Source organism: Equus caballus, chromosome 4 (genome assembly GCF_041296265.1).
Source record: "Equus caballus isolate H_3958 breed thoroughbred chromosome 4, TB-T2T, whole genome shotgun sequence".
In the NCBI taxonomy this organism is placed as follows: domain Eukaryota; kingdom Metazoa; phylum Chordata; class Mammalia; order Perissodactyla; family Equidae; genus Equus; species Equus caballus.
The window spans coordinates 55920967-55947621 of record NC_091687.1 but is presented as its reverse complement, the minus strand read 5'-3'; the positions used below and the strand labels follow the sequence as shown (position 1 = coordinate 55947621).

Sequence of the window (26655 nt, the reverse complement as noted above, 5' to 3'; positions counted from 1 at the left end):
ATCTATTTGTGTTATCTAATTGTAAAGTAGCTCCATTCCAATGTTCAAGAAAAGTGGTGATAGTGTGCATTCTTGCCATTTTCATCACATCATATCAAGAACACATACTATCAACCTAACTACCACTCTTGGTGTTGACGTTGATCACTGGCTGAGGTAGTGCTTCTTCAGTCTCTTCTTCTCTAAAGTTGCTCTTTGTTCCCCCTTTCCATATGGCACTCTTTGGAAGGAAGTCATTATGTGTGCCCCACTCTTAGGGAGTGGGGAGTTATGTTTCTCTCTTTGAGAGCGAAGTATGTACATAAATTATTTAGAATTTTTCCAAATAGAAGATTTGTCTCTTCTCCCTATTTATTTATTTATTTATCCAATCATTTATTTATATCAGTATGGCACCATGGATATTTATTATACACATAGTCATAATCCAATATCACTGTATTTGTTTTGTTGCTCAAGTCATTCTAGCTTTAGTCATTAGAAGTTCTTTCAGTTGGCTCCTATGTCCTTCTGACAAACCTCAGTTGATGTGGGGTTTTTGTCTGTTTTTTGAGCATCTCTTTATCTTCTGACACTATATTATGCTCCAAGCTCATCTTGTATATTTCCTGCTGCAGCCCAAGGAACAGCCAGTTCTCCAAGGGTCCGTGATTCCTTTTACTGGAGGATGGTATTAGAAACCAAGATCTGAGTGATAGGGATGTTCTTTGCTGTCAAGCTATCACTGTTCCTAGACCCTCTCAGGTGACTGAGCAAGAAAGCATGTGCATATACTAATGTGGATATGCACAGATCTATAAATAGCTCTATTATGACTATATTCATAGATATTAAGCTAAAAATTAGTTCATACTGTTATCTGCAAGTCTAGTCCATTACCATATGGATCATTCTAGCTTGTTTCCCTTACTTATCTACGCTCATTCCAACAGTAAGAAACCTGACTCCCACCATCCACCATCCATTTAATCTAGTTGTTCAATTTCAGTATACATATATAGTAGTATCAGAATTGTTAATCAGTAGTCTTGTAGGAAACAACTTTGTTAAAGTGAGAACAGTGATATGTATAGTTTCTTTTGCCTTTAGTTTTATAGACTCTATTCATTTCCAGAGTTACTTTGGTCAGTATCTTTTCCCCCACCTCCTTCAGTGAAACCATTTCACATGTTTGCTATACAGTTACATTGTTTTGTCACATTCTGCATTCTATCCTGGGATTCTTCTGATCCCCTAAATGATTTTTTAAATTTGCATAATTAAGGTTTATTCCTTGTGCTGTAATGTTCTATGAGTTTTAACAAATTCATATTAGCATTATCCACAATTACGGTATAATACAAAATAGTTTCATTGCCTTAATAGTATCCCCTATTCATCTATTCAACTCCTTTTATCTTCCCCCTGCCCCTAAACACTGGAAACTATTGATCTTTTCACTGTCCCTATTATCTATTGTTTTCAGAATGTCATATATTTGGAATCACACAGTATGCAGCCTTTTTAGACTGGCTTTTTTCCTTTAGCAGTATGCATTTAAATTTCTTCCATGTTTTTAAATATCTTGATATCTCGTTTCTTTTTATCAGTGAATAGTATATCATTGTATGGATGTACCACAGTTTATCCATACACCTATTGAAGGACATCTTGGTTGCTTCCAGTTTTCGTCAATGATGAATAACACTGGTGAAACATTTGAAATTAGTTGACTAAATACCTAAAATCACAATTGTTGGATCATATGGGAAGACTGCGTTTAGCTTTGTAAGAAACTGCCACACTGTCTTCCAATGTTGTATCATTTTCCATTCGTACAAATGATGAATGAAAATTCCTGTTGCTCCACACCACTAGTAATTGGTGTCAGCAGAATTTTGGATTTTAGTCATTCTAAGACGTGTGTAGTCATATTTCATTGTTGTTTAAGTCCATAGCATTTTAATGACAAATGATGTTGAATATCGTTTCACACTTTTACTGGCCACCTGTGGATCTTCTTGAGTCAGGCGTCTGTTCAGATCCTTTGCTCATATTTTAACTCAGTTATTTGTTTTCTTATTGTTCATCTTGCTTGATTTCAATCTATTTCCTTCCAATATTTTTTTACAATAATGACTATTTGTATTGGTGTCTTTCTTAGGCCTATTTTCTCAATTCCCAATACAAAATTAGTCAGGTTCTTTCAGACAATAGTGTATCATGCACAATTCTACATCTAGTTAACTATAGAAAAACAGAAAATTTGAAGAAAGTTTAGAAAAGATTAGGGGCTTAGGGGAAAAATCTATTAGCAATGATGAAAGGCACTGGATAGAATAAGTTAAAAGATGATGAAATAATGATCCTTATTTCTAAGATCCATTAAAGACCAAATAGCTCTGACACTTTGACTCTATGTTATAAACAAGGACTTCATGTTTCTCCCTTGAAGAGCACCTTATTTGGCTTCATGTTTGTTCGCATCTCACTGAGAGTAATTAAGGTGAACATCGGTGCTTCAGTGGAGAGCTCTGAGGCAGTAGCTCTGCTGATAAAGCGCTGGCGAAAGCCCTGCATGCAATTCTGGACCTTCAGAGCACGTCAGAATCACATTGGAAGATTTAAAAACACTGATGCCTGAGTCCCAACCTGGAAATTCTGATTTTCAATTGGTCAAGAGATCAGGAATTTTAGAAGCTAATACACAGCCAAGTTTGAGGACCGCTGCCTTTTGGCAGGCTTTCCAACTTGATAAACTTGACCTGTTTTACACAGATCATTTTTCCTTGAGTCGCTGTGGAAAAGGGATCCTTAAAGAAAGGAAGCCCATGATAGACAGGATATCATTAGGAGTCTAGCCAGGGTGTCATGTAAGAAAATCACAGTCATATCAGCACAGTATCAGGAAAAGTATGAATTACTTTAGCGCACTAGCATTTTCTGTGCTCAGCTACAAAATAATCCTTCAAGAGACTGCAGTTATCATTCCTTAACAGGTGATTGGAGTAAGTAAAGGTGTTCAAGGACTGGAGGTAGCAAAGCAAATCATCAAACTTTTCATCCAGGTACAAGAAGAAATACACTGTTTAACCAGAGATAGATGTCTTTTGAATCAATTTCTCAACATTTAATATTTGTCTGTTTTCCTGATAACTTTTCTATACATTTTAAAGAAACTTACTAATTTTGATGAAATTGTAGAAATTGTTAAAGGTTATCAAAGTATCAAGTTCAATTTGTGCTTTAGCTCATTATCTTGAGGGGAAATAAAGGTAGCGCCATTTCTATTTTCTAATGTATTTATCTTCTATAATGGCTGGTGAATGTCGTGAAAATTATTTCATCTGAGGTGGTTAAATGTTAGGTGGCAAAAATTTTAATAAGCTGTTCTTTAGGCAAGTTTGGCCGACCATCTTTCATAATCCCATCTACGCAACCCTCGCTTAATCTCCTGGTCAGTTGATAGAACCACTGCTTTTATCTGCTTCCATTAGAGCTATGGTTTCAAAATTTTCCATTACATAGTTTAAACGGAGAAATTTTATAATAGACTTGTTTTACTCTTAGTCCTCTCTGAAATAAACTTTCTTAAACAGAAAGAAATACTAATAAGGCACTCATTAACTAGAACCTAAGTTAGTGCTGAGAGAGAGAAGGGAGAGAGAAAGAAAACCAGTAAGGAAACAAAAGATTTTTATTCATTTTAGGGAAGCTTTAGCAAATCCCTTATATTTTTAACCTAGCAGAGTGTCTCTCCCTCTCTCTATTTTCTCTCTTATTAGGAAAATCGAATACATTCACATTTAGTCTGCTTACATGATTGAAATTATTTATACCAACTTATTTTATAGTTTCACTTTCTTTCTTTCTTTTTTTAAACTTTTCTGACACCTGTTGTTTCAATCTTTATTACCATTATTGTATTTTTCTCTTTATTTTCTGGTCTTCTATATTTTAATGCACAAATTTAAAGTTATACTTTTCTATCAATAGCTAGATGTAGTTAGCTCCCCTTTTCTTCTGCTAAATGATGTAAGAAGCTTAGAACATATTACTTACATCTTCTTTACCCTCAACCCACCATCTCTAACATCAAAATCCCTTGGCATGTTCTTTCTAAGCAGATGTTAATTTTTCTGATCAATACTTTTCAATTAAAAAGATTTACTGTTTTGTTTTACTTTGTACTTTTGCTACTTTATCCCTTGCTTATCTCATGTCTTTCCCTATTTGTTTTCATGAAGAGCAGCTTTTAGTAGCCCCTTTAGAGAGTCTCACATGAAATAACATTTTAGAGACTGTTAGTTTCCTATTGCTGCTGGAACAAGTGACCACAAACTTAGTGGATAAAACAGAAATGTCTTCTCTCACAGTTCTGGAGGCCAGAAGTCTAAAATCAGCCTGCAGGGCTGCATTCCTTCTGGAGGCTCCAGGAAAGAGTCCCATTTTTTTGTCCTTTCCCATTTCCAGAGGCTTCCTACATGCTTTGCCTCACCGCTCTCTTTCCTCACCTTCGAAGCCATCACTGTAGCCTCTTCAAATCTCCTTCCCTCTGTCTCTTTGTGTCTTCATATAGCCTTCTGTCTCTTTTGACCTTCATGTCTTTCTCTTAAAGGATCCCTGTGATTACGTTTAGGCCCTACCTGGTTAATCCACAATAATCTCCATATCTCGAGATTCTTAATTTAATCACATCAGCAAAGGCTTTTTCGCCCTATAGGGTAACGTTCATGGATTCTGGGGGTTAAGAAACATATATCTTTAGAGAGCCATAATTCAGTCTACCATGCTGTTTTTGCCCAAATGAGCCTGTCTTTCCTGTAATCTCTTGAGTGAATGAGAGTTTGGCTGGATATACAGCTCAAAGATTAAAAGACTGGTTTTCAGAAACATGTGACTATTTTATCTTAATACCTTCTTTTAGGCTGTTAGTGTGAAAGGTGGAGTCATTCTATTGAGGAATTGACTTCACGATTTCAATGATTATCTGTGGTGCGCTGTAGTCTTCAAATTCCGTTAATAGTGGCCTGTGGTTGCCGTAACTTTTTTCTGTGTCAGTAGCTCACTGTCAGCTTGTCCCTGCTCACCTCCATCAAAGAGGGGATCTCCTTCCATGCTCTTGCCTCTCCCTCACTGTAGACTGCTGTTGCGTGTTACTCCCACCTGTTAGACTCATGGTGTAGGGCAGGTGGGGGTCGAGGAGAAGCTTCTTTCTTCTTCTAAGCCAGTCTCAGCTTGGGATGGCCCTGTGCATCTGGCCTTGTGGGCAGGACTTTCTCAGTATTCTGTATCCTCCTCAAAAGCCAGACTTGGCCTCGTGTTGATGGTTAGTCTTGAGTAGGAGGTCCTGCCTCTACCCCAGTGGATGATGACTCCCCTTTAGTATAGGCATAGGATGTTAGTCCCAAGATGAATTTTTGCTTCTCCTCCTGTACAAAGAATTTTTTTCGCCTACTTTTCCTCCAGTTACAGTCGCAATCCATATTTGCATATACCCTGGAAATAATAGGCTTTGCTACCCTTCTGCTAAGGGCTTAAAATATTTGATTCCTAAGAGAGAAAGCCTAAGGGAGGAGCAGAGCTTTCCACTCTTCCTCCCACACTTGTATGACAACCAGCACCTCCTCCTCCCATCTCTGCAGCAGGTGACATAGCTTGTGTATCCAGACTATCCCTGGAGGGGTTTGTCCCTCTTTGAATTGCAGTTATTCCACTGCCTTGGAACCTAAGCTCTCTGATGGGCTCTAGAAAAGTTATCAGTTTGTAGTTTATCTGTTTTTTCATATTGTTAAGGTGGTCTTTCGATATCCTAAGCAAAAGAAGGAGGCTCTGTGGACCTTTCATTAAGAAAATCCACTCAAAATATAGAATGCTATTTTAATAATAGCTCCATTTCATCCTACAATGAGTCACAACCTTAGTTATCTAATAAATTTAATCTAAATTGGAATCAAATAAATTCTGCTTGGAGGACTACCTAGTTTTATTACATAATTACCCTTGATGCTCGAGCGTTAGATTGCTCCATTTATATAACTTCATATTGAGAGCAAAACAAATAACTCCCTGGACAGCACATTTTCTCAGAAGTAAAATTATATTTTCTCATGTAAAGTTTTATATCTAATTCAGTACACACACACACACACATACACATATGTAGCCATCCATCTTACTTTTTTTTAACTAATTTGTTTTCCACTTGTTTCATAATTTCTATAATGTGGATAACTGCTTTGCATCCTGAATAAAGTTATGGGGAACAAAAACATATCTTAAAATATTATAACAAATTCCCTATATAATAAGGTACACTTAATTTTAGAGTATAGTACCATTAACTAATCTTATGATTATTTTTATTACAGCAAAAGTTAACAATGGCAATTATAGATGATCAGGTGTTCATTGAACACTTCTAGTTGGATTTGCAAGTATAATGCACACTGTACTAGCCCTGAAAAATCCTCTTGAAAATCATTTCCATTACATTGTTAGAAATAAATTAACTAACTTAGACACTTAATAAAGCCTTAGATTATAGGTAGATTATATGTGTGATTGGTAACCTTGATGTGTGACCTTGAGCAAGTCACTAAACCTGTCTGGACTTCCAGTTCCCCAAGTGCAAACTGGGAGGGCTGAATTGAGTCATCTTTTAAAATCCTTTGCAGTGCTATGATTTGGGGTAAAGATAGCCAGTGAAATAAAAGATTACTTAACTGATTTTTTGTGCTTCTTTTACTCTTTTCTATAAACTGTCATGGCTAAACTTCAGCCAAGATCCCATAGAGCCTCCTCAGAAATTCCATGATTTTATATACTTCCCATTACCCAGGTTTGTTTTTTCTCAGATTACAGGTTTCCTGTAAGGAATGTGGATTTTGGATAACCTAACAGAAGTAACTATGGGGAGTATTTACCCTGCAGGCCTGACTGAGAGTAGAAAAATATTGTTTGACTTCCCTCCTATTCTACCTTCCCCCTCTCAAGGCCTCAACTTCCTTTCCTTATTGGGACAATAGAAAGAAGCAATTTTATTGTCACCTAGATGTTCCCACTGAGGAGCTGGGATGAACTGTGCTTATGCTCCTGAGGTCCCCTGGGGCTTTGTTGTGAATAAATAGTGGCAATGTTTATAGGTTTCAAAAGAGATCCAAGGAACACAAAACTACAATACTTTCAAATTATGTCAAGAATGAGTTCCGGGTGAGTGGACTTTCAGGGTGGACAATGGGTTAGCGAGGGAAGCAAGGAGAAGGGCATGCTGAGGATTCCAACTGAAGCTTGGAAGCGCGAGAGGTACAGAACTGGTTCAAACTGGAATGGCTGGTGCACAGCCTTGAAAGATGTGAGATGGGATCAATAAGAAAGAGTCCATGTGGGGACAAAAATTATCTAGACCTAGGCCACAGAGAGGGTGAGAAATGGTCACTCAGAAGTAGCTTTTTAAGGTTTCTAAAAATTATGCTAGTATTCAAATTTTATAAAATTCTGAGTTTCTATCTTCTCATGGTTTTATGGTATTAAAATTATTTTGTTAGATCTATTTATATAGTATGTTAACCCTATGTCTGTCATATGCTTTCTGAATATAATCCCAATTTATATTTTGCCTTTGATAGTTATGATATTTTTGACTATGGGAATTACAATTTTGTGTATTAATATTTATAACTATTTTCCATTTTGGTCTATAGCTTTGCTGCTATGTTTAGAAAATCCCTCCCACTCCTCTAAAATTATATAAATATTTAACTTTATTATCTCCTACTACATTTGTATTTTTTTAATGCATTTAACTATTCAAACTGTTTCATAGACACTCTGGTATATGATATTGGAGAAGGTTAACAGATTGTCCTAATTCCATTTATTGAATAAATGATTCGGATCTTTTCCCCATTAATTTGAAAGGCCATCTACATTTTATACCAAATTCTTATGTATTGTTGTGTTTGCTGATCTGTCTTCTGCCCTCATTGCCTGCTTTATAATCATTTTGTTCTCTTATACAGAAATTTCCTGCAAAGGAAAACCTCCCTTACCCATTAATTTTTATCAAATTTTGTTGGTGCTTCTCACACGCATATTGCTTATTTCAGATAATTCTTAGAATATTTTGATGTGTATATTTAAAAATCAATCCATATGTGAGATACTCAGTTAAAACCATGTATATTATTAGTTCTGACTTGAGATAGCAAAATTTAAAAGAGAAATGAAATAGAAATAAGTTTAACCACATTCAAAGTTTTCTTTGCTAATCTGAAAGCCCTTCATGGGCTTATTATTTATTAATGAATATATTATTTTATTTATGTGGTTTACTTCCAGCCAGAAGTATCTACAAATGCGCACTCAAATGGTCCTAAATGGTTCTATCCAAGTTAACAGTTTACTGTGTTTTGATAACCAAAATGTCTAATAGGCTGTCATTGGTAGATGATTCAATGCAATTACTTTTGTAAAGCAATTATGTCACCAATGTGCTTATTTACAAGAAATTACATGCCATCAATAAGGTCATCCCCTTATGTTCTTCTGTCATAACCACAAGGACAATATTTCTGGTAGAATGAGAAGGTAGCCATTTTACCTGATGTAGTTTCAGAGGTACAAAGACTGTCTCTATAGAAAAATATCTCCCTGTCTGACACCTTATCTTTTCCTTTGTGCTGGATTCCCTACCCATAGAATAGCCCACTGATTTATGATTGCTTAGGATGAATGAATGTATACACCACTTTTCTCCCTGAGAAAGTAAAAAGGGACAAGAAGACAATGAAAGAAAATAGGAGGAACAGAACTCTAAATTCATTTACTTCATTATTTTCTCTGGCGGTAAAACTGATTCAAGTTTTGCTGAAATACCACACTTACCTATATCAACCTTGCAAAAAATAAATTTTCATTAGCATTTGCATTTTTATCCCTTAGTATTCTAGAATGAGGTATTTTCCTTTTCAGATTTTGATGGGAATGTAAAATTTTCAAGCTTTCCTAGAGCAAGTGTCATGAGTGAACCATAAACTAAAAACTAGGGGTTCTCTTATCTTTGGATATGGAATAATTGTTATTCTTTTCCTTTTCAGTTTCTTCTTTGTGGCATATGTGGAATATTGTGCGCCAAAAAGAAATCTGGACTTGTTGTAAGTTTCTGCCTTGTTTGTGTTATGCATTGAAATATTTAAAATATCAGAACTCAAAAATGGAAATGATGAGTAGCCAACTTTCATATGCTGAATGTTGCTAATTTTGGATAAAAAAGAGACTGGCAAATAAACTCTGGCTTTTTTATTGTCAATGAAAACCATCAAGATTATTAGAGACTATGACAAGAGGAAAAGAGAGAAAAGTTTCGATATACTCTTTAAATTAATGAGTATGCAACCCTTAATGACTGCTGTGGATGGCAGTCTCCACTTTTCCAGTTTAGAGATTCCCAGACACTCACATGAATCCTTTAGTAAGTTGGTAAAGACGTAGCTTGATTTCATGGGAAATTTAACTATTTAAATATGGAACTGGGCCTAAAGATTACTGGCTTTGACTGTGAAGTTAATTTTGCAAAGCAGCAAAACAGCTGTGTTGTTATAGTTACAGTTAATTCCCGAGATTTTTTATTTAATTTTATTTTATTACAGTGAATGCAAATGTAAGTGTTTTCAGATGTTTTATGGTACTATCGTGGTTTTCGGGGGGTATGGAACATGCTCCCAGTTAATCCTGATATTGGCTGGAGAAGAACTGCATGCTGCAGTGTGGATTCCCCATTACTTTCCATAACATTTTCTGATGGTTGGAAAGAAGGAAAAAACATTTTTTTTTTAATTGAGTACCATAGGAAAGATCATAGACCTTTATAAATTTGCAAACTTAATCCTACACATGGACTCTAGCAAGTGGTCTTTGACCCTAAAAAGAGTTGTCCAAGGTGAGTGATCTGAGGAGGCAAGGAATAGGAGGGTATTGCAGTTATTTTTATTTAACTCTTTTTTCTAATCACATCTTTCTTTGTGAGAATATCTATTGTGACAGAAATGGTGAAGCCCCCATTGCTTTAGACATGCAAGATGCAATTTTTAAAAATTACATAAAGGGAAACCTTTGGATAAAAAACTTTTTGGAGGCTTACGATTTGCATTTATGATTCTCCCATCATTCGTTAGACATGGCCTTCATTCTTTGCACGCTTTCTTTTACCAAGACTCTTTATGGCTATATAGTAACAATTTCTTGGAACTTGGATGAAGCAAAGAAAGAGAAAGAGAGAGACAGAGACAGAGACAGAGAGAAAGGAAGCGAGAATGGAAGGAAGGAAAGAGAGAGGAAGGGAGGAGAAGAGGGCAGGGAGGAGAGGAGAGGGAGGCTTATAAACAACAGAAATTTCTTTCTCACAGTTCTGGAGGCTGGAAGTCCCAGATCAGAGTGCCAGCATGGTTGGATTCTGATAAGGCTCTCTTCTGGGTTACACATTTCTGGCTGTGTCTTCACATGGCAAAAGGGAGAAGAGAGCTCTCTGAAATCTCTTTTATAAGGGCACTGACCCCAGTCATGACGGCTCCACCCTCACGACCTAATTATCTCCCAAAGGTTCCACCTCCAAATACCATCATATTGGGGATTAGGCTTCAACATAGAATTTTGGAGAGACACAAACATTCAGTTCATAGCAGAAGAGGAGGGAAGGGATTTTTTTAAAAGACACTGGTCTCTTTTTGCTGTCTTTCTAATTCTCTTATAAATTATTTACAAATCTTAAGATCTGAACATTTTAGAAACCTCCATCCACTTTATCATCCTGTGCCATCTGAGGTTCCAATAGATGATATTTAGCTATCAAGGGGTTCTGTACCCTTCGATCAAATTGTGTGAAGATTTCTCCACTCCAGAAATCTCTGCAGTCTAGAATCTCCAGTCTGGTGAGATTTGAAAACAGTATATGGTTATAAACTTGGGTACAAATTTTAACATTTTAATTCCCAGGTAAGAATGTTCTGTCTGCACATGTTAATAAATTGTCATGCTTTTAAGACGTAATGAGAATAACATCAGGAGAGATATCTGTTTTCCTGTAATATTCAATTAAATTTGTCATTTATTTTCTTAATTAACAGTAATTCATTATTTGAAGGCTGGAATGTAACATCTTTCCATATTTTCAGAGAATGAATAAATACCAAAATATATTCCCAAGGAACTGCATGCCATGTGAATATACTTTAGAAAGAAATATAACTGGTTAATTGTATTTGAAATTGGGAGCTATAAGTTCCCACTTGGGATGATTCAATTATTTGGTAATTGATATTCAGTATTATATTAATCAACTATAAAATTTATCCTAATCCATCACTAGGTTTTCAATCTTGGTGATAAGTACTATGAGACATTCACAGTAAGGAATGCTGATTAAGTTAGAGAAATAAAACTAACTACTTGTGCTTCTTTCTGCTTGTCATGCTATTTCGTTGTGCTATTTCATACATCCATGGCCTTACTCTTCACTGGGAACTGCGTGCCCTTAGCTTGGATGACGTGTTTTCAAGGAAACCTTGTCTGAAACTTGTGGTTGGGCTAAATTCCCCTTCTCCCTACTCTGAAGCAACCCATTTACCCTTCTTTTTTAATATTTGCCATGTCATGTTGGAATGTTGTAACTTCTCTCACGCAAGACTGCAATGTACTCAAAGGGAATAACTATGAGCTATTGTTTTTTGTAATGCCAACTGCTGCCTCACTCAGGGCTTAACAGATGCTAGGTGCTCAATAAGTACTTGATAAACTCAGCTAACTGTCAGCAACAAATAATACCTGATAATGTACAATTAAATGCTGAAGTAATATAGCTGCTTGTTCTGTAGAATTATGGGAAAGGAGGAGATCAGTAAAGTCTAGGAAGGCTTTCTGAGGAAGTTAGACTAGATTTGGGCCTTACATCTAGGAGTCCAAGAAAGAGGCAAAATAATTTCCAGGAGATGAAAAATATCATTGCAGTGGGAATGAACAAGCTATACTGATGGACAAGAGAGGTGACTGGAATAGAGACTGTGTTCCAGAGGAAAATAGAAATAAGGTTGGATAATTAAGTTAGTATCATGAGATGCTAGTATTATGAGAGCCCATAGGAGAATTTAGTATCATGAGATCCCATAGAAGAATTTAGACTAGATGCAACTACAAAATAAAATTATTAAAGCTATTGGAATATTCAATTAAATTTATTAAATATTCACAGAATATTAACTATGCAGAAAGCATTGTGCTTGTTTCGGCCAAGGATCTTAGGATATTTAGGTTGAATAAAACGTCCCGCTCTATTGATAGAGACCTAGAGCAAACCAATAGGAACAAAAGGAAAGCAACATTTGGTGTTTCTCCAAAACAACCAACCAAACAGTATTTTTGGAATATCTCTTGTGTATTTGTCATTGTGGTGCCACTGAGTAACAAAAGATTTGTAAGATAAAGGGCCAGTTTGTAGGGAGTTCCTAAACTATCTGTGGGGGAAGTAGATGCACACATAATAAAATTCTTATGAATGAAAACAGCAGTTAACTAATTCCCTAAGCTCACACAGCCAGAGAAATATAAAGATTTGAGGCTCAGTGGAACTAATAACAATTCAATGAGAAGGTATTTAGACATTTTGGGAGGATTCACATAGTGAACTGGATTTGGAGACAGAAAATCTGGATTCAGTGCCTAAATTTAAGTGTTATCTGCTCACCATTCATTTTCCAAAATGTGTATTACTATCTCTCTCAGAGGATTACTGGCTGGGGTAAGTGAGATGAAGACAAATTTTCTTACTTCAGAGTTTTTATAAGCTGTATCCCTAGCTTTTATATAGTTAGCTATTAATTCCCGAAACACTATGGTCTGTGTCCTCTCCATTGAGTCAGATTGCATAGAATCTTGGTGAAAGGATAGCTCCTGTCCTTTAGGAAGCATCACATGCATCTTCTCTTTATTGTAGTTCTGCCATCCTTGACTTGCAGCAGGACAGTGCGCTGTGTTGGGGTCAACTTTGCTTCCTAAACTTTAACGCCTTCTTTCTTTTTCCTATCAGATGATCCTCTTTTCTGCCTGCTGCATCTGTGGACTCATTGGGGGCATCCTGAATTTTCAATTCCTTCGGGCAGTGACAAAGAAGACCTCTTCCCTCTATCCTCTGCATCTTGCCTCCATGTCTCTTGCGTGCATTGGGATCGGGGGCTGCACCCTCTCTTCATGGCTCACTTGTCGACTAGCCAGCTATGAACAGAGGAGGATGTTCTCAGAAAGGGAGCATTCGCTGCATCACTCTCATGAAATGGCCGAGAAAGTGAGTTTTGTACCTTTTCCTCTCACTGCTATCCTGTGATGAAGATGACAGTCAAATCTAGGTGAATCAATTTGCAGCTTTAGATGAGAATTTAAGGAACTGGATTTTATAAAAGTTTGGTCCTATTAGGCTAAGAATAGGAATTTATTATTTTTTTCTCTGCAATTCTAGATACACCTATTTTCAACATGATTTTGTAATCTATCTGTACAAAACACAGTTCCTAAAATAGCATTTCATGAAATATTGAATGCCTTATAAATATGGATTTCATGTATTGTACTAAGGAAAAACACATAAACTAAATACACACTCAACTCAGTAATGCCAGTTTTAGAAATCGGATGAATTCCCCTTTCTAGCTCACCCCTTATGCTTGTAAGTAGATGCATTTGATTATGTAAATTGAATTTTCAAACATAAAGGGGCCTTTTAATAAGGCAACAAAAAAGCCTTGCTTATCAGTGCAGATATTACAATCCACATAAAGCTTCATTTAATTCTCATCTAAACTTCATGCATATTTGGGTAGCTTTGCCTGTATTTTAAATAATGTTCCTTGCATAATTGTTTCATGAAGCCCGTTCAAACAGGAAGTTACATTTTTTGCATAAAAGGACAAATGACATAGTGGGCTGTCTGTGTTTCTACTACATTTTGCACATATTTCTTAATTCAGTTCCTGCTTCTGGATCTGTTAAGGAAAAGATAAAATATCTGTAAAATAAACTCACTAAGATACGAGCCACATCATATTTTACTTGATATCATGGAAATAGAACTGCTTAACCACAGAATAAAAGAAGGAGTAGCAGGAGTTACTACTGAGTATTTCTTTATGTTATTTTGAAAAAAAAAAATATTCTGTAGTTTTATGTGTTTGCATTTCATATACAACATACATTCAAATAAGGAGAGTAGCTGCTCTTAAATTGTTCCAAGAAAGCAACTTTAAACAGATCTACATGTGTCTTTCAAAAAAAAGAGTTAACAGTACAAAAAGTAGGACTGGTTATTTAAAGAAATGGGTTGTTAAAAATAGATTATCATTGTATAATTGGGTAGTGGCTCTTCTGTGTTCTATTTTTATATTAGTGTAATTTAGTTTTTTGTATATATGTTTGTGCAATATTTATTGTATGATTGTTATATTTATATTAGAGATTGAGGGCTATTGAAATAACCGACTTGCCCAGCTGCCCGGTGGTGCCCCCGACACCCGAGTTACCTACAAGGTACGCTGATTTCTAGGGAGTTACCATGTTGTAATGTCACTGCAGGAAGCACTGCCTCTTGTAGGAAGCCATGATGCCAGCAGATCAGTCTGGACTGATGCTGTGATGTTGCTCCTCAAAGTATAACTTTCATGAGAACTACTTTGAGGACCTGACATAAACCTACATGGCAGTCTTGCAGCTTGAAAGTTGGTTGAGTATTTAAAATATTCAGCCTCCCTGTAAGCATCCAAACACACTTCTGCTTGGATGATTCATGACTCCTTTAATCTCTGCTACATCATGGTTCTGACTCAGTATCATCATTCACAGACCAGAATTTTGTTTTTAATAATAGATGTGTCTGACAAAGAGAAACTGTGTATCTGCCTCATGCCAAAATTGCATGAGCAGATAACCTAGATTTGACACTAATACAGTAAAAATTCTGTATGAAAGCTTTCTCCTTGTAAAACATCTAATGTGATACATCAAACTTTTTCCCATATTTTGGATTGCTGAAAATAAATAGTTGCCATTCTTGCTTTGGTTAAACAATATAACTGGAAATATAGAAAGTCACATAGATACTATGGCCCAATTGCAGAAAGTATATCCATTTGCAAATAGTCATATTTGGTCCTGCTCAAATTTAGAGTATAATCTTGTTAAATTGGACATACCTATTTGCAAACAACCTGAAGATATTCATCCATTTAAAAACTAATTTTCACTGTTTTTCCTATCAGTGATTTTACTGTGTCCATGTTAAGATGCATTTAATTAGGAAAATTCTTGTGTAAGATTTTTAAAAACTGGATTTTTTCTTAATCCTGCAATAAAAGATTATACATTAAATTAGCTTTTTATGTTTTTTAAGGTACTTTTTGAATGCAAAGTCATTTTAGAGGAAGAAAAGGTACCCAAGAATCTTACTTCTATAAATTCATAAGGAAAATGTGTTTTTGTCCCAGTAGAAAGAATAGAAAAATATGTATGAGTAAATCTTGTTAAAGATCATTGTGGAGGGATCATTTATACTCATCTTTCCACCAACAGTGAGCTTTTGAATGAAGCCTCAAATCAGGTTCTTCTCCATAAACTTAACCTCAGCCCAATAACCCCAATGTTTTCAGACCAACTTTTACCACATATATCTCTAGCAGAGCCAGCATCTCAATTACACTGAACCACACCAGACCATAAAGGCAGGCTGCTGGCTCCAAATGTTCTTCTCCAGCTTCTGTCAGAGCCATTACCCCAAAGGGGTTTGAGTTTTAAGTCTTTCCTTCTGGTAATTTCTCAGCACCTTACTAGGGGAGATATCACGTATACCCAGGTACAAAACAACACCCCAGGACCTGGAAGGGGCCAGGCACTTTGCGTGGAGAGATGGGTCTGAATGTGAGAGTAGGAAAGATTTCCAATGCATATTATCTCCTTTCTCAGAATTTTCTTGGAAGAAATTCTACCCTATCTCCTAAAAGACTACAAAGTTTTCAAAAGCAAAGTTGGAAAACCAGGCCAATTCCTACTTTCTAGTCCCTCATTGATCCTCCTAAGCAACTTTCAATACCACCCAACACAAGAAGCAAGTATCTTTATTCTATTTTATATCCTGTATTGAATTTTCAAAGAGAAGAGAGAAAAATGAGGCATGGATTCCTTTTCACCTTTCAAATAAATACTTGGAAGAATTTCTAAAGGTTACAAAAGCAAACATATTAGTTTTTAATTTTTAATTTACCCACACGGATATTAGATATAAACTGATAGGCTGGAGACAATTGAGAAAATAACTTTCATTTGAATTTCCTTTAATATATTTTTGCAAATAGGCTTGTTCAAGTGTGGAAAGATGTTGTCATCTATTTTCAGATAGTTTTGCCTAAATATTACTTATAATATGGTGCACTAACCATTACAAACGTGAATGGGCCTCACATCTCACTACCTTTAATCATGTAGAGAAGAGTTTAATGTTTAATGAAACATGAACTCAAAGCATCTAAATTGTTCTTAAATTAAGGTATTTTCTATAATTGCAAATGGAATTTTTATGTTAGTTTTATATTTTTTATATCTAAATTATCATTGCCTTCCCATGAGTTTTCCTTATCAACTTCTTAGTAATTGATACCTTAAAAAACACGTTAAGAGGTTTTACTATTGGTGTTTTTACTGTATGAGTGATAGTGTCATGAAAAGTCTTCCCACTGTGATTTATCAGTGATCCACAGTTACAAATAAGCAGTGATCCCCTTGGGCCTTTTTCAGTTCTTTGCAAAAAGGCCACACTTTTTTTTACAGAATAAAGATAACCCCTAGAATCTGTCGGCACTTTGTTGACAGGTTCAGCAGAGGAGCCTATGCAATGGGAAAAATGTTGGCATTTAATCATCTTCTTCTTTCTAGGTGAGGTCTTTCCACAATAGAGTTGAGGAACGAAAGGGGAGACTCAGGGGACTGGGGACAGATTGAATTGTTTTTGTGAATAGAAGACTTCGGTCTAACAGACTGGCACTTCAGCCTTTTCATGCGCTCCAAGACGCCATGAAATTTCATTTCCTCAAGCACAACTGTATCAATCCTTGTCCTTCCCCAAAACTCAGCAAGTTTTTCAATGGCTTGAAATTTCTGCTTTGCAAACCCATTAACCAAATCAATGTCTTACTCTGAAAGTGAATTTTAATTAATTCATGTTATTTTCCTAACAGGAAATGACAGACAACATGAGCAACGGAGGACCACAACTGATATTTAATGGAAGAGTATAACCAATGTTTTAAAGAATGGAATATTTTTTAGGACTTTCACGACGCAAGGAAATACCAAAGGACTAGAAGATAAAATTAAAACAGTTCTTGCATTTGCTGTTGTCTCTCCTGAGCACCCACTAAAATTATTCTTCCTCGATTTGCCTCACTTATTTCTTCAGTTTTTTTTATTGGGTGAAGAACTTTCCAGAAATGTTCTAGTACAGTAATTTCAATAGACTTTCCAGATTATTCTAATGAAGACTTTCTAGGAAAAAATAAGAGGAATAGATGAAAAGAAAAATTCATATTCTACACAAACACTATTTCACTAGCATGAGCATTAGATTTGCAATGACATATTTCATATAAGTAATTAAAAAGTGCAGCTATTAAGAAATAACAATAACTTACTGATGTCTTTGTTTTGAAAGATGCTGGCTTCAAGAATGCCACAATTCAAAACCTCAGCAATGCCTTGTTGTAAAAACATTGTAATTATTTTCAACTTGTGAATGAGCTATATTTCATAATTTATTTGTAAACAACAAAAAACCTAAAGCATACAAAATAGGTTTTTTTAGAGAGAGAAAATACTAATCTGTATGATATTTTTGCATTTTTGCACAAGAGTGAGAAGTTGTAAATGAATATCATTTAAGGAAAACAAATGTTTTAATCATGCTGTGCAGATTGATCTGCATGCTCACGAATGAGCCTAAGAATTAAATAAAGTATGCGTGTGTGTATGTGTGCATATATATACTGTAAATATAGAAAATATATATAGCATATATTTGTAGCATTCATGAATGTAAATAGGTAGTAGAAAAGAAATTGTGATGCTGCGGCATATTATTAAGATTCTATTCCCATAGAGATGGGAAAGCTGTTGTTCAAGGCTTTTCTATGTCCACAAAATCACATATTTAATTTCTACTAAACTTGTTCATTTTTATTCTTTTGTTATGTCTGCTGTGTGTAAATGGCATTGTGGCTGATATTCATGGAGTTGAGTGACCTGAATAATGTAGTATGAAGACAGATTACTTAACTATTTGGTTATTTTACCATTATTATGGTATTTATGTAATAACAATTATTGAGATTAATTTATAAACATAACTTTAAATCACATACTTCCACTTTTATAAGTATAGACATAATGACTTGTGATTATTCATGATATTTATATTTCAAACACTTTACAGCCCAATTAAGTTATATAAAAGGACAGATGCTCAAAAGATGAAGTTACAATTAGGTTTGCTGGAATTTAATTTAGGTTTTTGTTTTGTTTGTTTATAATACAGACAGACAGTTTTTAAGAACACATAAATCCAAAGAACGCAAAAGAGTTCTCTGTAGAAGGAAATAAAAAGATGGGCTTACATTTACACAGCTGGAGTCAATCCTTATCTTCCATAATGAAATGTTAAAATAGCAACCTACAACAATACATGTAGGCAAGAAAATATTTATGAGGATATAACCTCTGGAAACAGAAAAAGAACTCTAAAATTTTTAAATATATAACTCTCACTGTATTGTATACTTTTATTTTTTCCCCAAAGTTAATCAATTTTCAAGTCATTTTTTATGAGTTACTTATTGAACCATACTCATATTGAACATATTCAGTATGAGAACGTTATAATTTAGAAGCAAGATATGGGTTTTAATTGTGCTAACAAAATAACAATAATTCCAGATAATGGAAATCTGAAGGTCTTTTAGTTTTAGAGCATCATGATCACCACCAACCCTATTTAAATCAGCTCATTAAAAAATTCTGGCTGCAATAACTGGACTGTGGTTGTTTGGTGTAGTTTTTGAAGTCTCCCAGCTCAGATGAAGAACTTCATTATCCAATAGATTGCAGAAATTGCCCATAAATGCAACCTCAAATAATGAATCAGCATCATCACTGTTCATTTGATGCCACAAGCAGGAATGATCTCCATCACTGAAAATCTAAATTATATAATGAAGATATTTTGGGTGTGTATGGTTCTACTGAGTTTACGCAAGGGTGTAGTTTTGTACTGAAAGAGTAACCACCTACTCTAATTTTAGGTGGCCTTTCTTTGTAAACATGTTTGTACAATACAGAGTTATAATACATCAGTAAGATGTTTTAATGACTTTTGAAATAATTTATGAAATCACCCATTAAGGATGAATGTAGGCATATCATTGCTTTGGCATAGAGTTAAGAAAAGATGCAATCAACACAATTAGCCAAATAGTCTACAAGGTATTTAACTAAGTATAGATATATCTTTAAATGTAATTATTTTATCCAAATACCTTCAGGGCTCAGTTATTTAGAGTGATTTATTTGGGACGTGTAGTGATTCTTTTTGAGGTAAGTAGGGGAAGTTAGGAAGACATTGTTCAAGTACTTGAAAATTTAATTTTCATAATACGTTGAACTATGAACTAGAATATTTTAAGTGATTACATTACAGTTTTAGTATGAGCCTATCTTGAGGAAAAAGTAATGTGATACTAAATTAGAAAAATATGTGACACTAGTGTGGTGGCGTGCTGTAGAGACTAGCTACAAAAAGATGCAGTTATTATAAGCATAAAAGAATAAAAGTGGACTCTGGAAATTTTTAAACATGTGTGTGTGTGTGGACCCACCCACACACACACACACACACACATATATACAATTGTTTAGAAGTGAAACATGGTATGATGATTTCTATTGATATGTCTATGTAATAAAATGGTGTGTTTTGAAACTGCATATGGTGTGAGCTTTCTTTTCATCATAGTACAAAAAGTAGTGTCCCCCAACAGCTGGATGAATACATGTGCTGTTCTGAGATTGGCAGGGGACAGGACGTTGTGAACAAGGAGGCAGAGATAGTCCCAGCCAGAGGATATGGAATTAAGAAAGGGTATTACTTGAGATATAAAAGATTAAAGCATGTTCAAATGCAGAGAGGGAGTAGTTGAAGATACAGGACAAAATGAGCATAATAAGAAAGTGAGGTCCCTGAGGAGGCAGGGGGAAATAAGATACAGATCATAGGAGACAAAATGAACTATAGATAGGACTGAGATAGGACTCACAAATGAATCCACAATGTTTAGGGAACTCTGCTCACCTATTTGGGTTTACCAAATTAGTTGCTACTGGCATTTGAGATGGACAATAATTCATTGTGCAGACTGTCCTATGCATTTCAGGCCATTAAGCATCTTTGGTCTCCACCAACTAAATGCCAGGAGGACACCCCAGGTATGGCAACCAAAAATGTCCTAACAAATTTTATCTGTCACTTTGGTAGGGAAGTATTGCCTCCTAATTTATAACCACTAAGGAAAACCCTTGAACATGATCCAGAGCAGCCAATGTGAATGCTACCCACAAGTGTAGACTTGAATTGCTCAGGGTCATAAACTCACTGTTCTAAGGTAAACCTATATTATCTGTACTATAGCCACTATCCTATCCATGTGTGATTATTTAAATTTAAGTATAAATCAATTAAAATCAAATATTCAGTTTCTCAGTTGAACTAGACACATTCCAAGTGCTAGCCACATATGGACAAACGTTAAAGAATATTTCTATCATCTCAGAAAGTCCTATTGGACAATGCTAGTCAAAAACACATAGATGGGAACTATTCCTAACCCCTAGTTCTTACACAGTCAACCAATTACCATTATAATAGAATGTATGAAAAGAGTTGGTAAATGCTCCATGGAATTTGAAGTTGATGGATCAGTTAAACCCATGGACTAAGCAAAACTAGCAAAAATACAGTGTAGGCCAAACCTTTAATAAAATTGAGAAGTTGCTTTAGAGATTCATGTTTAAAAAGATTCTTTTCATAGAAAGAATCCACTAAATCACTATATATTTTATGTTTGACAGGTAAAATGAGATGTTGTATAATTCCTATTTTTGAAGAAATTTACTCAGAATATTACCACGCATCAATGAAAAATTCTGCATTTCTAGTTCTTGGGAAGGTGAGAACAATATGCTCCCCTCCACTATTTTCACTGACTTAGCTCGAAGTGGCATGTTTAGAAATCTTCTGTCTAAAAATTATTTAGCAAACACGCTTCAAAAACTTAGAGAGAGCATCTCAAGTACCATTTGGTTAGAACACAGTTTCGAAATAAAGTTTCAGAACTTGGCATTACTTCATTCTTTTCGCCCTTAAATCATTTTTCTGAAAACGTATGTAATATTTCTTACTCAAAGTATATGACAGCCAAGAAAATCAATTATTCCAAATCCATAAATCACAGGTTGTCAGTTATTCATAGCAGAGAAAACCAATTCAGAAATTGCTGGAAATGTGGATGCCTACTAAAATTATACAAAAGGATATCTTTTTTACTCTTTTTGCCAAGAAAATTGTTTACTGAATATAAAAGTCTTTTACTAGGAATGTATTCCTCAAGGAATATATTGTAAAAAGTCAAACTCTAGATCTGAAAAAGTTTATTCCAATATCTTAATAGTTCAATATTATCTACATCAACTAATTATAGGCAGATACACTTCATTTTATTGGAAATGTTTAAGAACTAGGATCCATCTTTACTGTCCTTCATATGAACTAGGGACTATTTATTTCAAAGTTTCTCTGTCGTTAACACAAAGGCTATACTTCTTTGGTCACACTATATATTGCAAGCTCTACCCCAAAAGCCAAAATATGTTGTGTTACTGAAAATTGCCAGAGAGACTCTAGAACTCAGCTGAAGCTTCACAGAAAAACCTTAAATCTTGTCAAATTTGCATCAAGTCTTTTATTAACCATGAGGAATCAAGACTCATGACTGCTCCTTGTTATTAATCAGTCAGGATACTGGTCCCTACCTACCTAAGACAGAGGTCCTCAAACATCATTCCACAACATCCAGAGGGAGGGCTAGAAGAAATCCTGTGGGATTTCCTCCAAGGTCATTGCCCAGGAAGGAAAAGCTGAAGATTCCTTTGTGGCAACTCTACCAGCCAACACTGTCCCTCATTATAAGTAAGCCAAGGAAAGAGGCAACACCCAATCTTATTCACATAAATGTACTCAAGGACCCTAAGCTGTCTAGATGTCCACCGTCCTCATTACTATCCAAAAAGTCTTTTGAGATCTAGACTTCTCTGTCTTTCAGTCTTTTAAGTATATTAATACTTTTACATCAATCTCCAAGAAAAATAAAATAAACTAAAGGTTCTACGTCCTTCAGAATAAAAAGAATTGTTGGAGAGAATGTCAAGTTTCCGTCATAGAGTAAGTGATAGTAATATTAGTCTATTGCTATCTTTCAGCAAACAGGATGGCAGTGCAGGAGGTAAAAGATAACCATTTATCAAGTGCTATTATAATGTACATTGTCTATAAATGTGACTATTCCTTTGTCATATTAATATCATTTATTTAATATGAAATAAGAAAAAAGGGGGAAGACATCAGTATTTCAGCTGAAAGGTGAGGTCATTTCTGTCTGTACCCATGAATCTTAAAGCCATTCAATCAAATCATATAACTTATATACACTTAAGTCTGTAAAACAAACCACAGCTCCATCCCACATCAACCACTCGCCTTTTCTTGTTCTGCTTCTTCTAATTTCAAATCCAAATTTCTGGTTCTGTGGTGCTGCCTTGATTTCAGTTTTTGGCCCCTCTGTTTGAACCTGAGACCTCATCTCTCTAGTTGTCAAGCTTTGATGGCTACAGTCACTCACTCCACTCTAGACACTCAGGATTGTTTAACAGGACTCACTACTCCTGGGCCAGTCAGTGAAATTCAGCCTTGGCCACTGAGCCAGCAACAGCGAGTGACAGTAGAAGTTTCAACGATGTTAGTCACCTGGCAAACAGGCATGTACTCAAATTGGAAACAGGAATTCAAAGGAAGGATCTCAGATAACTAAATATAAAATGTGAGTTCCCTATAACTTGAATGTAGAAAGGTTGGAAAATCTAGGAGGTCATCGGAGACAGGGAGCTATAAGTGAGAAACTGAGGCAAGATCATTTTTTCCCTGGGCTTCATAACGGGATTGGATCAGTAAGCTGTAGAGAAAACTACTTTTGTCATGACCAAGTTCTGCCTTTGTATGTCACATATGTTCATTTATTGTAGTATCTGTGTTTTTCTTCTTTTAAATTTCTAGTTTAGCCTACTCACCTATGCCAAAGAACATCAGAGGAAGAGGTTTTATTCAAGCAGAGCTAACACTGTCAGTACCACTGTAAAGCTGATATGGTGCCTGACAGCAGGAATCACAAGAAAGTGAGACACGAGGGGAGTTACTTTCATTTGGTCATTGGTCCTCCTCACAGAGAAATACCCTGTTCAGCGTGAATCTTGGAGTCTCAGATTTTTATTTTACTAACAAATGTGGCTTTTATGTAGTGTCTTCCCTTGTAAAGTTCTGCATGCTGTTTTGTTCTTTCACAACTGGGAAAGTCTACTTTGCCACTGGATAAAGATAAATTCAATATTGTAATAATTTCCGAAGCATAGAAGTATTAAGAACACCCCGTGGCCTTAAGAGGGAGTCTAGAATATGATTCATTAATATGTATTTTCTTTAATGACTCTAGTCATTAAAGTCATTAAATTTCTAATTGCATACCAAAATACACCATGTCTAATTTCATTTTTATTTACTTTTCGCCCTCAAATTTTTCATACTATGTCCTTTGGAATATATTTAATGTTAAGGATCTGTGAGTTCACACCCACACAAACTCTGCAGCCAGTATGTAGTTTATTAAGCTCTAGCTTTAAAGTAATATTCAGAAAATAGAAAAGGAAACAGTTTTCTTATTTTGCTCTGCAGTGAGCAAAAGACAGATGGAAGTAAACGAGAATTTCCATAGGTACCCTTGCAAGCACTGTGTTTAATTTTACTGGCTAGATTTCTTGGATTTGAAAACCTTGAAAGAGGGGTGTTGAAACTCTGTTGCAGTAAGTTCTAATTGGGAAAAAAATAGGACCTTAAAAGAAATACTGACCCTAGTTTTCATAAAAGGACAGTAAATTACATAAAGATGGCATCATATCCTCAGAGTGGTCCCACCCCTTTCTGATGCCTTCTTTATTGCTTCCCAACCAGCCTCAGTGCTCACAGCTAGATGCACACATGCACATACACAAACACATCTCCAAAATTAATTTTATTATTTAAGCCAATCCTTCTTAACTAGAATCTTTCATCCAAAAGGGCTACATAGTTGCCTTCCTGGTAAGGAGTGAGAGATACCTAGAGAGATATCTAGATTGACAGATCCTTGCAACCTCAGGTAGGTGGGGCTAAGAAATTGGTATGATTTTATGTAAGTCCATATTTTAAAGTTTAAGGTTAAATATGTATATATTTATTTATATATCTATACTAATAAATAACTATATATATATATAGAGAGAGAATTCTAACACACACATTCTTAGGGAATATTCAGAACATCTAAACTATGGCCAAGAAACAAAATCCAAGCATAAAGATCCAGCTGTTTCAACCTTATTATGTCTGATTATTACAAAAGTGAGAAAGATGCAAATAATTACATAGAGAGAGATGAAAATACAATGATTACTTATGCTTTTTGCTCTTGTTGTTACCCTCATAAGCTCTTAATGTGATTTACAAATAATCCGTTCATTAAAACTGTGTGAAAACTGTATTTATACATTATGAGCAAGAAGAAATGTTGCCTATAGACTGCAGAAGTTGAATAAACACTGCCTTCTCATGGAAACTGTTAGTTTATATGTTCTTTGAGAAATTCTGAATTAATAAAAAATTTCAGATAGTAAGATAACTGAGGCAAAGTAGTGTTTAGGATAAAATTATCACTCACATAGATAAGCAATTTTTGTATACCTTTTTTTTTTCCTGAGGAAGATTCACCCTGAGCTAACATCTGTGTTAATCTTCCTCTATTTTGCATGTGGGTCATCACCACAGCATGGCCACCGATGAGTGGTGTAGGTTCATGTACCAGAATGGAACCCATGCTGCCTAAGCAGAGGGCACCAAAATTAACCACTAGGCCTGCCTTCTCTTATTTACAAATGAAAATGTGGCCGGAGGATATTTACTGTTAATTTAAAATGCTCGTTCCTCTTATTTCAGTGACAGGAGAATTGCAGGAGGATTTGGTTATACCTAGGAGAGAATGGAACATACACATACATACAAATAAGAATAACACATGGTTTATAGATAATTGTTTTCCTTCCTGAAGATTGCTCTATACTTCTCAGAAATAATAATATTTTGACTTAGTTTTAATTTGTTTCATTAGTTATGTTACAATTGCAAAACTTACATTAATGCTATCACTTTCAGTTTAATCTAAAGGGGAACATAAACTGAAATTCTTCATTCAGTATACGAAATGTGTAGAAATTAAGTAACGGTTCAGCTTTCTGAGTCTACATAAATTGTGTGCTACTTTATGTTCATTATTTAGCAAACTTTACTGTGTTTGAACCCTAAATTAAATGAAAGAAATAATCAAATACACTGTTAATTATCACTGCATTTACATCAGTTATATTGGAATAAAAATTATCAATTTAGAACCCCTTTCTTGTATTTCAAGTCTCTTTAGAGATGCTAGTTCTCAAACATTCCTGGGTAAAATTACCTGGGGTTCTTGGTAAAACAGATTGCTGGGCTCCATCCCCAGAGTTCTGATTCAGTAAGCTTGCGGGGGGTGGGGGGGGGGGGGCCTGAAGGTGCATTTCTAACCACTTCCCAGGTGATGCTGAGGTTGCTGGTCCAGGAACCTGACTTTGAGGACCACCAATAAAATATCACCTTATTAAAGCAGTGGGATCTTAACTAATAGACAGATACATTTGAGTCATCTCATTTCTACATATTTTCAGCAACACCTTAGCTTGAAAAATGTAAAATCTATTCAATAAAATGTAATTTAATGTGCTCTATTTTTTTTTTCCACATTGTAAGCATGGTGTACATCTGTTAGTTCAACAATCCAATAAGGAAGTAACAGGGACTTTCAGAGTCAAAAACTGACCCTAAGTCCTCTTATGAAGAAGGAATGTAGGCAAAACCAAGCCATCAATAAACAGTTACTTTGGTGTTTTATCATTCTTACAGTCTATTGGACAAAGGGAAACATTACAAATTTAAAGCTCATGTTTGCCATCTGCTGACATATTTGCAAATTACAAGTGGTCTGCATCAACCAATAGCTGGTTGATGTATACTGTGTTCGGATTTGTTTGGCTTTTGCTTCTTCATTTCCAAAACCCATCATGCAAATTTTAAACATGTATTTTCCCTAGAAGCACTGTACTTCACAATTTGTTGAACTACTAAAAGAAACTAAACACATTCATTTTAAGCAACTA

The 26655-nt window shown here is 35.3% G+C and overlaps 1 protein-coding gene across 10 annotated transcripts in view; it reads left to right on the top strand.

The window, feature by feature from the left end:
* The window catches only part of TMEM196 (transmembrane protein 196), a 55067-nt gene extending 35027 nt beyond the window's left edge, over positions 1–20040 (top strand). For 5 of the 10 annotated variants that reach the window (XM_023639339.2, XM_070264655.1, XM_070264658.1 and 2 more), the window contains exons 2-5: positions 9078–9134; positions 13058–13312; positions 14474–14547; positions 17244–20040. In XM_023639339.2, coding sequence (XP_023495107.1) covers positions 9078–9134; positions 13058–13312; positions 14474–14547; positions 17244–17250 — 393 coding nt within the window. In that variant the 3' untranslated portion in view covers positions 17251–20040. The remainder of the gene's footprint in view (positions 1–9077; positions 9135–13057; positions 13313–14473; positions 14548–17243) is intronic. The other 5 variants (XM_070264657.1, XM_003364816.4, XM_070264660.1 and 2 more) reach the window with 1 other exon arrangement.
* Positions 20041–26655: the final 6615 nt, after the last annotated feature.